This window comes from Cricetulus griseus, chromosome X (genome assembly GCF_003668045.3).
Source record: "Cricetulus griseus strain 17A/GY chromosome X, alternate assembly CriGri-PICRH-1.0, whole genome shotgun sequence".
Classification (NCBI taxonomy): Eukaryota; Metazoa; Chordata; class Mammalia; order Rodentia; family Cricetidae; genus Cricetulus; species Cricetulus griseus.
This window is the reverse complement of record NC_048604.1, coordinates 102,046,040-102,061,809: the sequence shown is the minus strand read 5'-3', so window position 1 is coordinate 102,061,809 and position 15,770 is coordinate 102,046,040. Positions and strand designations below refer to the sequence as shown.

At 40.8% G+C, this 15,770-nt stretch overlaps 1 protein-coding gene across 1 annotated transcript; it reads left to right on the top strand.

Annotated features, from left to right (window-relative positions):
- Positions 1-2,011: 2,011 nt before the first annotated feature.
- Tlr7 (toll like receptor 7) lies at positions 2,012-15,478 on the top strand. Its single transcript, XM_035449756.1, has 2 exons — positions 2,012-2,155; positions 11,632-15,478. Exons 1-2 carry the CDS (start codon positions 2,012-2,014, stop codon positions 14,779-14,781), a joined length of 3,294 nt encoding a protein of 1,097 aa, XP_035305647.1. The 3' UTR covers positions 14,782-15,478.
- The last annotated feature ends 292 nt before the right edge of the window (positions 15,479-15,770 follow it).

Genomic DNA, 15,770 nt, shown 5'->3' with positions numbered 1-15,770 from the left:
CACAGACAAAATCTCTCTGCACAAAGTTGTATTTCTTTCTATCCCCGTTGAAGAGTAGCCGACTTCTGTCTTAGTTCATTTCACACACAAAACTGCTAAACCACAGCAAGAAAGTCTCCAACACACCCTGTCGTTGTGAATGCTGCTGAACCATTTCCCCTAAGAGGAAATTTTGTCTGTATGTATTCTGCCTTCCAACACAGCACAAACAGCTATTCTACCAAGTGTCCATGCATGGCAGCATAAAGCAAGCCACTAATATGTGAGTATTTCTTGCTCACAGCCTGACATTACACAATTCAAGATTTCTACTTGAAATTGATTCACAACCCATTTCTAAATCCTATGGTTTAAAATTAGGTTTCCATGTGTGCAAGAGAATTCAATTATTGTTAACTGAGCAAATACCACTTTGAGAAATGACGGTATTTCCATACTCTGTTGCAAATAAATGTGATCTTGTGGCCAAGCTCTTTTCAACAGGGTGTTAGAGGAAGGAAGACACTCAACTTCTGAAACCTGTCCTTAAACGGTGGAGATATTTCCATTCCTTTCCATGTACTTCCACAGGATTTCTTTTAATGTGGACATTCTTGCTGGCAGCCATCTTTGATGGTACAAATGAGGAACATGTGTTTGGGGTTGTGCAACAACAGAGTAAATGATTCAGAATATCTAAATCCATCCTGTTGTGACTTCATTGAGCGGAGCTGACACAGTGGCTCTGAATTGCTTATTTCTGGCTATTTATGGAAAATTAAAACATTGTTGTGCTAATTTTTGTCACTGTCAGATGGAAAAGTGGGGAAAGATATCTTCAGACTTTAAGAATAATTTAAGAAGTGACAATATGAAAAGATACCCCATAGGAAAAGAACAACATGTATTGAAACTATCTGTAATAGAAGGGTCAGCATCTTATTTGGAAAATCTAATGGACTTTTACATTGTATTTTAGATTTGTGTAGTTTTTCCTCCCTCCATAACATTTCAGGTCCTATGTGCACAGACTGCGTATTTTCTATTAATTAATACATAACCACCAATGAAAGAATGCATTCGAGTCCATGGATATTACAGTTTGGGTATGAACTGTCTATCACAAGTTCATGGGTTTGAACCCTTAGTCCCTACCTAGCTGATGGTGCTGTTTCAGGAGGTTACACAACCTTGAAGATGTAGAGCCTTGCTGTACAAAGAGGTCTCCTAGGAGTTGGGCTTTTAGATTTTATAGACCCACCCTATTTCTTGTCCCCTCTAATTCCTCCCTGCAATGTGATTAGTGGCCTCATACTCCCACTAACATGGACTGAGATGTACTCACTGCTGTGATGAACTGAAATCCACTGCCACTGAAAGCCCAAACTAGTCCAAACTCCCTTCAGGTGTCCCAGTTGGGAATTTTTTTGCCACAGTGATCTTTTGAAAGTAACTAATATGGTAGAATTCTGATATTTCCCCATATTTTTTTTCTCACTGGGTACATGGTGCAATCTCTAGCTAAGGAACAGTTGAAGTACAGCCTAGTCTGTGTTCGGTGTGTTGGTTGTGGAATGTAGGCTCGGTACATGGCATGTGCTATCTTGTTCCTGGGTCTGTCATTCTTTGTGGGAGGTCTCCAAGCAAAGGATCTGCCTCAGAGATAGGTGGTGAGCAAACAAATCAGGGCCAGGAGCCAGTTCTCATTCAGAATCCAATACTCCCTCTACAGCTCCATGTAGAATCAGCACAACAGGACATGAGGGGATGTGTTTATGCTGGGCATTTGAAAATAGGACTTCTTAACCCATTTCCAAAGGGAAGATTTGGGCAGATAGAAGAGACAGAAGGGAGCCTATGCTGAGTGTGGGAGTATAGCTTGAGGAACTTAACACAATGAGATTTTCTTGCACTTAACTAGTGCTCCATTGTGTTACAAAATAATAAGTGAAACAAGGAATACATGAAGAAATTAATGAATATCAACATAAACAGAATGCTTCATAAAAGCATATCTCCTGGTGTTGGAAAGATGGCTCAATGGTTAGAAGAACTGGCTGCTCTACTAGAAGATCCAGGCTTGATTCCCAGCATTCCCATGGCAGCTCAGTTATCTGTAACTCCAGCTCCAGGTATTCCTACATCCTCTTCTGTCATCTGTGGGCACTGCACACAGGTCTGCACAAAGTCCCAAATCACTTCATCCCAACCTATTTGATAGCAATATTACACGACTGAATGCATGTGAAGGAGAATCTTGACCTAAATTAGAAAGCTATTTATTCCTTGTTTAAATCCCACTCAGAGTAGAAAACCCTGTGTAGAGTTGCAGAAAAGTCTGTGTTTTTAATTAGGAGCTGCAGCCCCAGGACCCAATAAGTATCACGCAATACCAGGTGTATGTGTGTTAGTTTCCAAAGTCTTAAAATTTCCAAAATCTTCCTAATCACTTTGAATAATAGACCAAAGACTTGTTGCTGTCCTTAGCTGACATTGTAAAAATCAAAACATTTCAATGCTGCCTAGCCTGTGTTAAATGCTGTCTAACTTAAATACTAGTAGTATAAGTATCATTATTATGGCATAGCAGTGTACTTAGACTGTTGGTCAAGGAAGTCCTGTTTCTCTGAAGATGTGTCACTTGAGCAAATACCAAAGAGGTAGAGATGACCTGGCTACAGGAAGGGGAGAAAGACAATGTCAGGAAGAGGAAACAACAGGTGGCAAGAGTGACATGGGGATGAGCTGTGTTTGAATGTGGAACAGAAAGCAGACCAGATGGCAACTATATGGTGAAAGGGAAGCGATAATTCAAGGTCAGAGAAGGATACTAAGCTTGGGCCATAAAGAGTGTAAACAATGAGAATGACTTTGTATTTTATTCAGTGGGTAGTTAGAAATAACTCCAGTTGATCTGCTTCAGACTGAATGCACTGATACTTTTTTTGATGAATGAATCCTAGAGAATAGGGGAAGCAGAAAGATGAGTCTGGCAGCCATTGCAGAGTCCACCTGAGAGCAAATGACTCATTGGAAAAGAGAGGTGGTAGTAGCAGACTAGAAGTATGGGCAGGTGCTAGAGAGGATTAAGAAATGAGGGAGGAAAGGGATTAAATTTGCATTTGAGTTTGTAATATGCCAGTGTGTAACTGTGGTGCATTTAACAGTCATTGTTTCTGTGTGTTTTAAGCCCCTTGGCAAGCTAAACTCAACAAATACTGGATGACCAGAGCAATTCCATGAACCCCAACTGTTCACTCAGTAACATCATCCTTGTAGCAATATTTACATTATTCAAATTCAAACTGCTTGGCTAGAGAGATGGTATTGCAGTTAAGAGCAATGACTGCTTTTCCAGGGAATCGGGGTTCTCCTGACTTCTGTGGGTATTGCACTTACTGCAGTATGGGTATGCAAGTGTTGCACTTACATACATGGTATAGACTTTCGCACACATAAAACAGAAGTAATTCTTTTTATAGAAAAGAAATTGAGAAGCCGGGCGGTGGTGGCACACGCCTTTAATCCCAGCACTCGGGAGGCAGAGGCAGGCAGATCTCTGTGAGTTCGAGGCCAGCCTGGTCTCCAGAGCCAGTGCCAGGATAGGCTCCAAAGCTACACAGAGAAACCCTGTCTCAAAAAAAAAACAAACAAAAAAATAAAATAAAAGAAATTGAGAATGCTAACAAATCAAGACTTAACAAATGAGGGAGTTTTCTTGAGGTGGGGGAAGATGGTTGTTAAACACTTACCTGTCTACCACTAGTTAAATCCTGACTTCATCTGTCTGTGATTAAGCTTCCTTAAAGTCTTCATTTCTCTTTTGTAAAAATGTATTTAATTAAAATAGACCTATACCACTTCCTCCTTCTTTCCACCCCAGCCCCTCCCAGCTCCCCTCCCTCAAATCCTTCCCATGCAACCACACTCTCGAGGTGATAGCCAATTTTCCTTTGATTATATTTGTTGTGTACATATGTGAATGCATAAATCTATAACAATACAATGTGTTGAGTCCATTTTTGTTGTTTGGGTGTATATGGTTTGTAGGCTGATGACTTTGTATTAAACAATCGATAAGGGACTCAACCCTTGGGGAGGCTAATTCTCCTTCTCCCAGTAATCAATAGTTGCCTGTAATTCTTTGTCCAGGGGTGAAACTCGGTGAAATATCCCTCTTCCATGTAAATATTTCCATTGATATTGCCATTGTTTTGGTCTTTTCTATGTAGCTATTTCTAGGAAAGACTATTTCACAGAAGACTTCCCAAGAATTCTGACTCTTACAGTCTTTCTACTCTCTCTTCTGAAATGCTCCCTGAGCCATAGATACAGGTACTGTCATGTAAATATATCAGATTGGGCAGGGCTCAGCAGTGATCTGTTGATCTCTGCATTGTGTCCAGTTTTGGTTTTCTGTGATGGGCTCAATTTGTTATAAAGAGAAGCTTCTCTGATGAGGGGTGGTAACTATAATTATCTGATATTTGAGGGTATAAGGATAAGATTTAGAATTGTAAGGAATTGTGCTGGTCTAGCTATAAGTTATACTAACAGATTTTTCTAAGATCCATGACTTTGCTATCCCTGGGAAGCTGGTTAGGTTTTCAGCACCAAGCATAATTTCCCTCCTGTTGAGTGGGCCATGAGTCTAATTAGGCAGTTGTTCGTTGCCATTAAAATGTTATTGCCACTTACTGAACCTTTATGTATGTCTTGCCATGCTGGTCATTGTCATGGTTCATAGGCATTGAGGCTGAGTAGGGATGTTTAATTGCCTCCCTCTCTTGGAAATTTGAATAGGTTTTTCAGGTTCCATGAAAGCTAGACTACAGAAAAGAGACTTTCATGTCATATCTAGTTCCAGTCATCTGAGTCATGTGTCCTACGTATGTGGTGCCCTCAGCAACAGGGTCCCCCCTTCAACCCTTGAAAGGCAACCAAGGGTTACATCAATAGCCTGTGTCCTTTAGACTACCCTGACCAGCATTTTTAAAAGAGGTTTCTTGTATCTGGTACTGCATTGTTGGTTTGGTTTGGTTTTGGTTTTGGTTTTTCTTTTTGTCTATAGATATTATGAGAACATTGTCAGCACAAGTAGCTTAACTTTCTTTAAGAAGTACATGCATATATATGTTTGTCTGTATGTATTTATATATGTACACACACATACATACATACAGTATATAATTTCAGGTAATGATAAAATAATATGAATTCTTTAGTCTTTGTCACTTCTTCTATACTGACCTCCCTCCTTCCTTGGTAGAAGTTCCCTCACAGTTATTCAATTTGTCACTTCACATCACCTGTATCCTGCTACTTCCCTCTCATACACCCCCACCCATGGTCCCTTTTTCTGTAGTTACTCCATGTTGTATACTCACATCTGAAGATTTTTTGCTTTTTGTTTTTCGAGACAGGGTTTCTCTGTGTAGCTTTGGAGCCTATCCTGGCACTAGATCTGGAGACCAGGCTGGCCTCGAACTCACAGAGATCTGCCTGCCTCTGCCTCCCGAGTGCTGGGATTAAAGGCATGTGCCACCAACACCTGGCTCACATCTGAAGATTTGGAGCTAAGAACCTCAGATGAGAGAGAAAACATGGGGCATTTGTCTTTCTGGGTCTGCATTATCTCTCTCAATATAATCTTTTCTATGTCCACCCATTTACCTGCAAAGTTCATGTTTCCTTTTTCTTTGCAGCTGAGTAGTATTCCATTGTGTGTATGTTCACATTTTCATTATCAATTCATGAGTTGAAGGACATCTAGGTTGTTTCTATTTCCTGGCAATTGTGAATAAGATAGCAATGAACACAGCTGAGCAAGTGTCTGTGGAACAGGATGTCAAATTCTTTGGGCATATTCCAAAGAGTGGTGTAGCTGGGTCATATAGTAGATTTGTTTCTAAATTTTAGAGGATTCTCCATACTGATTTCCAGAGTATGAAAACAGAGTTTCTTTCCAGCCAGGTCCCACAGCCCTTTAGCCCCAAATAAACACACAAAGGCTTACATTAATTATAAACTGGCCAATGGCCCAGGCTTGTCATTTGCTAGCTCTCTCTTAATAATTAACCCATTTTTATTAATCTGTGCATTGCCACGATGCTATGGCTTATCTGTAATGCTCTTGCATGTTACTCCTTTAGTGACTACATGGCATCTCCCTGGCAACTCTCTGTGTTTTTCCTCCCCACATTCTCCTCATCTGGTAGCCCCGCCTATACTTCCTACCTGGCTACATCCTTCCTGTCCATTGGCTGATACAGCTTTATTTATCAACCAATAAGTGAAACATTTATTCACAGCATACAGAAGGACATCCCCCATCAAGAGTGACTATTAATGTGTATTGCCAACAACAGTGAATGTGGGTTCCACTTTCTATGCAGCCTTGCCAGCATTTGTTGTCAGTTGTTTTTTTGATCCTGAGAATTCTAACTGGAGTGAGATGAAATATCAAAGTTAGGAGCATTCAGGGAAACTTAGTTCTCTGGTTACTCTACCACTTATGGCTCTTAAATCAGTTAACGTGGGGATGTCCCACTCCTTCAACAGCTCTCATACAGGCTTATGGGAAGAGAGTATCCAATGCACCATTGTCCTTTTTAAAATACTACTTTAGTTTTTAATTACATGTACATATATATGAATTGCACATGAGTGCTGGTGCCTATGGAGGACAGAAGAGGGCACTAGATCCCCTGGAGCTGGAGTTACAAGTGGTTGTAAGCCACTTTACTTGGGTGTGGAGCATCAAACTCAGATCATCTGGAAGACTAGCAAGTCTTCTTCCAATGAGCCTCTCACCATTATCCTTTATTTGCATTGGCCTCTTCTGGAATACAGCTCTCCTCTCTGGTCCACAATATCACATTTAGCAATACAATGATGATACAGTTATAATCATTGCTCACCATTATGTCTCCCATCATGTCATCCATCAAATTTTCTGTTAGAATCATTGTTTTGGTTGAGACCCATGGTCTAGGATCCTCACTAAGAGTATATTTTCTACTTCTCTCTTTTGAGGTCTATTCTGCTATCTTGACTCAGCCTCTTATTTAACTGTAGTGAACATTTCCCCTAAATCTCTATACTAATATTTTAGGAAAATGTGCCATATTTATCATCATATTTATCTAAGGACTTTTTGCAGCTCCTGGCCTACTGCCATTTATGCCAGATATCTCTGAGAGTACCAGTTGGCCAAAGTAACTTTGAAGGGCAGCTAGATCAACAGGGCTAAATACTTGTGTCTAGATAGGTCATGAGCCCTAGGGGAGAACTTAATATTATTATCCTGTTAAATGAATGAAGTACTAAAATGATTCCTAATGACTTACCATCATACCAAAAGATCAGTGAATCTCTCATCTTTCATCAGAGAAGCTTCTTCTTAGAGTAGATGGTGATAACACAGATACCCATGACTAGACAATGGGCACCCCAAACCTCAAAGCTCAGAGAAGTTTGCAGAAGAAGGGGCAGAAAGAGGCAGTGGTGGAGGATGACTCCAAAGAAACAGTTTCTCATACGTAACAGGGAAGATGCACATACAAACTCACAGCAATTATAACAGCATGTACAAGACTTAAACAAGCTCATGACAGAGAAAGTCCCTGCATGGAGATGGGAGGTAAGCATGGGTTCCTACCACTAGCTGAGGAGTGATTAGCACTTTATCGACACTGGGAGAGGGAGAGTCACCTTTCTGTAATGACATGGTCCCTGGTAGGTTGACCACACTTTCGGGCAGGCCTCACTCCCAAGTAGTTGGGAAGCACAAACTACACTCAGTATCAGAGAAAGAAAACAACTCCAGGTTGCATAGGTATGAAGGTGAGGGTAGAGAGGATGGGTATGGGGAAGAGTGGAGGGATGTGATTATGACCAAAATACATTGTATGAAATTCTCAAAATAATCAATTAAGCATTATTTATTCATAAGGATAAGTAGAATTCTGATTGGTGAACATGATAGGGGAAAGTACTTTAAGTAGAGGCTGGAAAAATGTCTCAGCAGTTAAGAGTGCTTGCTGTTCTTTCAGAGGACAGGAGTTCAGTTCCCAGCATTCATGTCAAGAGGCTTACAACTTTCTGAAACAGCTCCAGGGAATCCAGTGCCTTCTTCTTGCCTCTGCAGGCACCTGAACAGACATGAAATTCACACAGAGAGAATCAAAGGGTCTCTCTCTAATCTCTCTCTCTCTTTAAAATTAATCTATACAGGCAAGATTTTGGTCCATAATAAAAAAAAACTTAAGTTCAACTACTGGAATCGAGTAGTAGAAAGGGAGGAGTGTTGAGCAAAGGGGTCAAGATCATGCTGGGGAAACTCACAGAAACAGCTGACCTGAGCAGGTGGGAGCTCACAGACCCCATTCTGATAGCTGGAGAACCAGCATAAATAATGTGGGTGTCATTTGGGGGTCCTGGGAAGTCTGTAGGGCCTCTGGCAGTGGAACAAGTATTTATCCCTAGTGCACGAATGGACTTTGGGAGCCCATTTCTCCATGTAGGGATACTCTCTCAGCCTAGATACATGGGGGAGGGCCTAAGCCCTGCCCCAAATGATGGGACAGACTTTGATGATTCCCCCATGGGAGGCTTCACCCTCTCTGAGGAGTGGATGGACGGTGGGATGGGGGATTGATGGGGGAAATGGGAGGATGGGAGGGAGAAGAAACTGGGATTGGTGTGTAAAACAAGATTGCTTTTAATTTAAATAAAATTAATTTAAAAAGAAAAGAGAACCATTTGAAACATTCTACAGTAGGATAATAATTGGAAGTTGGAAAGCTTGTTGGATAATATGGTTTAGAAGAATAAGGTCCTAAAGACAAAGTTTTGGAATAGTCATAGCTGATATTGTGTCAGCAAAAAATTGAAAAGCATGTGCTGTAGAGATGGCTTAGTGGTTAAGAACACTGGCTGTGTTTAACCAGAACCTACTTGATGGCTCACAAATGTCTTTCCAGTTTCTGCAAGCATCAGGCACACCCATAGTATGCAGACATGTATGTAGCCCAAACACCCATACATATAAAATAAAAAAATAAGATAAAAATGGAAAAGCGAAAAGGATGTTGAAAAAGACAATGAAGGAGCTAATCCAAATTCACTGAATGTGTGTGTGTGTGTGTGTGTGTGTGTGTGTGTGTGTGTGTGTGTGTCTCCATGAAAAGCCACATGATTGTCAAGGCCAGAAGTTAACATTGTCTTCCTATATTGCTCTCCACATTATTGATTGAGAGAAGGTCTCTTACTAAATCCAGTACTCATTGATTGGCTACACTGACTGACTGCCCAGTGAGCTCCAAGGATCAACCTTTGTCCTGAATTCAGGTCCCCATGCTTGTGTGTCAGGCACATGATCAATGGAGCTATTTCCCCAGCCTTTCAGTGGATGGTTTTAGTTATGGAAAGAAAATAGAGGGCTCTGAAAGAGAAGTGGGAGACACAATTTTCCATGAACTTCAGATATGCAAAGATCAATTGAAACAAAACAAAACAAAAAACACCACCAACAACATACAACAAAAAAGCCCTATGAGATCCTTAAGAGATATCTTATGTAATGGTTCTCAACCTTCCTAATGCTACAATCCTTTAATATAGTTCTTCGTGTTGTGGTGACCCCCCCCCACACACACACACCATAAAATGACTTCGTTGCTGCATTATAACTGTAGTTTTTCTCTGTTATGAATTGGAATATAAATATCTGAACTATGACCCCCAGATGCATCCTGACCACAAGTTAAGAACCACTGATCCTGTGTTAGGGAAGAGAAAGATGGAGAAAATTTCGTGGCTTGCTTACCCCCTATTTAAAGAATTAAGGGATATAAACATATGGTTTATTAGATAGCACCAATAATAGATTGTCAGGCTCAGCCAATGGCAGGACAAAAGCAATATGTGAACTAAAAGTTTGTCATAGAAAAGCAGACTGGGAATCTGAAAGAGAGTTCTGGAGTCGACTACTCACAGAATCCTGAAACATGAGAGCAAGGTCGTGCTTTAACCCCCTCTGCCTTGGTGCCAGTGGACAAACAGAGCTCTTCGGTGCTTCTCACTTCTCACTGGAAAGTCTCCTATGCTACACATAGATGTTTAGAAATGGGTGCCTATATATTCCATTTGCTTGAGAGGTCCTTAGTTTAGTCTCAGCACAATGATTAAGTATGGTCTCTTTCAGTCCTATTAAATGTCCCATCCTACCAACAGTGTGGCTGATGTGAGTATGGCTCACCCAGGAAGTGCCCTAAGGATGCTACTCACACCTTTTTTAAGTTCTATAATAGAATCCACACCTTTCCAATACAGTCTATTTCTTGATCAGCCCAGCCACTATGGGAAGCTGACAGGCCACAGTCAGCTGCATCCTTCCTCCCCTCACAGTTGGCCCCTACTCAGCTTCCTGGGAGTGGGTTCTTCCAGATAACAAAGCCCTAAAAGGAGTCTGACTAACAGGTAGGAAAAGTGACCACCAGATACAACACATACTAACTAGATCCAAAGTTCTTCCAGAAGCCCCCATCCAAGAATGTCCTTGAGACTTTTCAAACATCCTCCTCAGAAACACCCTCTTCTTTCAAAAACATGCTCTAATCTAATATGGTGACATCAGTCAACCTTGGACCCATTTCCCAATGGTACAACACCTTCTTCTCTCCCTGTTCTCTCACAAAGAACCTCCTGAAGCAGAATAACACTTTCCTTCAAATCCTGATGCATTGTCAACCCTTTGCTTGAAGGTTGATGTAACTCCGTGTTTTTCCCTCCAAATAGGTGTCTCAAGCCCTAAAACCTAACAATCCCCAGAGTTCAGGGAAAGCATGACAAAATTATCTTGGATGGGGTTCCTGCAATGACTTCCAAAAACAATCCAAGGGGAGAGCCAGATTACAGAATGGAAGAAACATATGTTTAATAACCAAATGCCATTTGGAAAACCAGTTATATTGCTGATCTGTGTCTTTTTGTAATAGAGAGAGAATGGATCTTCTAAAAAAAATTGTCCTTAGAATATTATGGGGCTTGACAGTCATGAAAGATTTTTGCATATCTTTCTTCCAAGGAAGGCTTAACAAGAAAACATTAATTATACTGGAGTATTCACACATTGTTCCTCTCAAATGTATATATTTTTAGCATTCCTTAACCCCCTACACACACACACACACAAATTTCATAGTTTGGTGCTTCTCTATTGTGGCACTCTATGTAACAACATATAGACAATGCTGCTTCCGAATCTTAAAAATTCTTTGGGGCAGCAAGGTAGATGGCTCAGTGGATAAGTATGGTGGAGTGAATGAGAATGGCTTCATAGGCTTATGTTTGAGTATTTGGTTCCCAGTTAATGAAACTTTTGGGAGCAATAAAGAGGTATGGCTTTGCTGGAGGAGGTGTGGCCTTGTTGAAAGAGGTGTGTCACTGCACTGGGGGTGGACTTTTAGGTTTCAAAAGTCCACATCAGTCCCAGTCTGACTGCAATTTGCATATCACATATGAGCTCTCAGCTACTGCTCCGGTGTCATACCTACCTGCCTGCTACCAAAAGACAGGACGCAAATGGGACTTTTGAATTGTTCCTTAGTATATTTTATAACAATAATTTATTCTTTCTTTTATTTTCAGGTTTTTCCAATATGGACACTAAAGACACAAATTTTTATCTTTTTAAATATGACCTTAGTTTCTAGAGTCCTTGGGTCTCGATGGTTTCCTAAAACTCTACCTTGTGATGTCCATCTAGATTCCACAAATACCCATGTGGTGGTGGACTGCACAGACAAACATTTGACAGAAATCCCTGAGGGTATTCCCAGTAACACCACCAACCTCACACTTACCATCAACCACATACCAAGCATCTCTCCAGACTCCTTCAGTAGGCTGAACCATCTGGAAGAGATCGATTTCAGATGCAACTGTGTACCTGTTCTACTGGGGTCCAAAGCCAATGTGTGCACCAAGAGGCTAGAGATTAGACCTGGAAGCTTCAGTGTACTCTCTGACTTAAAAGCCCTGTACCTGGATGGAAACCAACTTCTAGAGATACCTCAGGATCTCCCATCCAGCTTACAACTTCTGAGCCTCGAGGCCAACAATATCTTCTCCATCACCAAGGAAAATCTAACAGGACTGGCCAATATTGAAACACTCTACCTGGGTCAAAACTGTTATTATCGAAATCCTTGCAATGTTTCCTATTCAATTGAAAAAGATGCCTTCCTCATTATGAGAAATTTAAAGGTTCTCTCACTGAAAGATAACAATGTCACAGCTGTCCCCACCGTTTTGCCATCTAATTTAATAGAGCTCTATCTTTATAACAACATCATTACAAAAATCCAAGAAGATGATTTCAATAACCTCAACCAATTGCAAATTCTTGACCTAAGTGGAAACTGTCCTCGCTGTTATAATGTCCCGTACATGTGTACACCGTGTGAAAATAATTCCCCCTTACTGATCCATGACAATGCTTTCAATTCATTGACACAATTAAAAGTTTTACGTCTACACAGTAACTCTCTTCAGCATGTTCCCCCAGCATGGTTTAAAAACATGAGAAGCCTCCAAGAACTAGACCTCTCCCAAAACTACTTGGCCAAAGATATTGAGGAGGCCAACTTTTTGCATTATCTCCCCAACCTTGTCCAATTGGATCTGTCTTTCAATTATGAGCTGCAAGTCTACCGTGCATCTATAACTTTACCACAATCACTCTCTTCACTGAAAAAATTGAAAAGTCTGCATATCAAGGGATATGTCTTTAAAGAGCTGAAAAACTCTAGCCTTTCTGTATTGCACGAGCTTCCCAGTCTTGAAGTTCTTGACCTTGGCACTAACTTCATAAAAGTTGCTGACCTCAACATATTCAAACATTTTGAAAACCTCAAACTCATAGACCTTTCAATGAATAAAATATCCCCTTCAGAAGAGCCAAAAAACGTTGGCTCCTGTCCTAATTCCAGAAATTCCATAGACAGGCATGGGCCCCAGGTCCTAGAGACTTTACATTATTTCCGATATGATGAATATGCACGGAGCTGCAGGTCCAAAACCAAAGAGCTGCCTACTTTCTTACCTTTGAATGCAGACTGCCACACATATGGGCAAACCTTAGACCTAAGTAGAAATAATATATTTTTTATCAAGCCCTCTGATTTTCAGCATCTTTCATTCCTCAAATGCCTCAACCTGTCAGGGAACACCATTGGCCAAACTCTTAATGGCAGTGAATTCGAGCCATTAAAAGAGCTGCGGTACTTAGACTTCTCCAACAACAGGCTTGACTTACTCTACTCAACAGCCTTTGAAGAGCTCCACAATCTGGAAGTTCTGGATTTAAGTAGTAACAGCCACTATTTTCAAGCAGAAGGAATTACCCACATGCTAAACTTTACCAAGAAATTGCAATCTCTGAAGACACTGATGATGAACGACAATGACATATCCACTTCTGCCAGCAGGACCATGGAAAGTGACTCTCTTAGAGTTCTGGAATTCAGAGGCAACCATTTAGATATTTTATGGCGAGAAGGTGATAACAGATACTTGGCGTTCTTCAAGAATCTGTTTAAGTTAGAGAAATTAGACATCTCCAGAAATTCCCTGAATTCCTTGCCTACTGGGGTGTTTGAGGGCATGCCACCAAATCTAGAGAATCTCTCCTTGACTGAAAATGGGATCAAACATTTCCCTTGGAGTAGCCTCCAGTTACTGAAACATCTGAAAGTTTTGGACCTCAGCCACAACCAGCTGACAACTGTCCCTGAGAGGTTAGCCAACTGTTCCAAAAGTCTCGTGAAACTGATTCTTACGCATAATCATATCAGGCGTTTGACAAATTACTTTCTAGAAGATGCTTTGCAGTTGCGCTATCTAGACCTCAGTTCAAATAAGATCCAAGTCATTCAGAAGACCAGCTTCCCAGAAAATGTCCTCAACAATCTGGAGATGTTGCTTTTACATCGAAATCGCTTTCTGTGCAACTGTGATGCTGTGTGGTTTGTCTGGTGGGTTAATCATACAGATGTTACTATTCCTTACCTGGCCACTGAAGTGACTTGTGCAGGGCCAGGAGCACACAAAGGTCAGAGTGTCGTATCCCTGGACCTGTATACGTGTGAGTTAGATCTCACTAACCTGATTCTGTTCTCAGTTTCCATATCTTCAGTCCTCTTTCTGATGGTAGTTATGACAGCAAGTCACCTCTTTTTCTGGGATATGTGGTATATTTACTATTTCTGGAAAGCCAAGATAAAGGGGTACCAACGTCTGCAATCCATGGAGTCTTGCTATGATGCTTTTATTGTGTATGACACTAAAAACCCAGCTGTGGCAGAATGGGTTTTGCAGGAGCTGGTGGCTAAATTGGAAGATCCAAGAGAGAAGCATTTTAATTTGTGTCTGGAGGAAAGGGACTGGCTACCAGGGCAACCGGTTCTAGAAAACCTTTCCCAGAGCATACAGCTCAGCAAAAAGACAGTGTTTGTGATGACACAGCAATATGCGAAAACTGAGAGTTTTAAGGTGGCATTTTATTTGTCCCATCAGAGGCTCATGGATGAAAAAGTGGATGTGATCATCTTGATATTCTTGGAGAAGCCTCTGCAGAAATCTAAGTTTCTTCAGCTCCGGAAGAGGCTCTGTGGTAGTTCTGTCCTTGAGTGGCCTTCAAATCCTCAGGCTCACCCATACTTTTGGCAGTGCCTGAAAAATGCACTGACCACAGACAATCATGTGGCTTATAGTCGGATGTTCAAGGAAACAGTCTAGCTCTTTGCAGAATGTGGTCACATATGGCAACAGGCCTGGTTGCCTAAAGTTTTCATAAAGATTTCAATAAAAGAATGTCTGAACATTTCCCAACAGCTGCCATTTGCTCAGATCAGTGGGAAATAATCAATACACAACAAAGAAGATAGGAAAAGGAGATTGATAGACTAACTTCTTTCTTCTTTCTTTGTGTCACCACCAATATTTAAATATCTCCCCCAGCTCATGTATAAAACAGTTTTTTGAAGAAGGGTGGCTAGGAGGAAACATAGGCTCTGATTTATCTGCAGGCGATTGGGAAGAATCCTATGTCTGCCCTTAAAAAGGACTAGTATTTTCAATAATAGGGTAAAAAGTATTCAAGCTCTGACTCTCTGATACTAAAGCATTCCAGAGTTCAATGAGATAAGAGCAGAGAGAACTTCTCAACAAATTGTGTCACTATAGTGTAGCTTTCCCTGCGGTACACACCAAATGCTGGTACTGTACAGCTGGTAGTTGCTTCAGTGCCTCCTACTCACTTCCCTGGGGTCCGTTGATGGGTTCTGTGGGGAAATAGAGAAACATTTTTGCCATCCATGAACATGGTCAAATTATAAATGGAAAAAATAGAATAATATCCCTCCAGAAAATTATGTTCTTTGCATTTGATGATAACTTTCTGCTGAAATATGTTATGTGCATGGCAAATACCATCTCCAAAGTAAAATGTTCTTTAAAGTGTCCGTGTCAATTAATGTTATTTTTGTGAACAAGTGCCAATATTTGTAAGTATCTGCAACCATGGTGCATCAATATTAGATGGTTTCTGTGATAAAACCAAAAGAGACTGAAAGAATATGTATTTAGGGTTGTCAAGGATGACAAATTAGATGGATGTCAATTGTATAACTTCTTTATTTCTGTTTTTAATGGATAGAGAAATGACAGAGAGGTTAAATGAACTTAGCACTGGGGAATCATCAAGGAAGTGTGTGTGTGTGTGTGTG

Excerpts from the sequence above, each read along its gene's own strand:
- Tlr7 (XM_035449756.1), top strand. The coding sequence starts at position 2,012 with ATGGCTCAATGGTTAGAAGAACTGGCTGCTCTACTAGAAGATCCAGGC. Across the intron at positions 2,156-11,631 it reads TCTGTGGGCACTGCACACAG|GTTTTTCCAATATGGACACT; the intron begins GTCTGCACAAAG and ends TTTTATTTTCAG.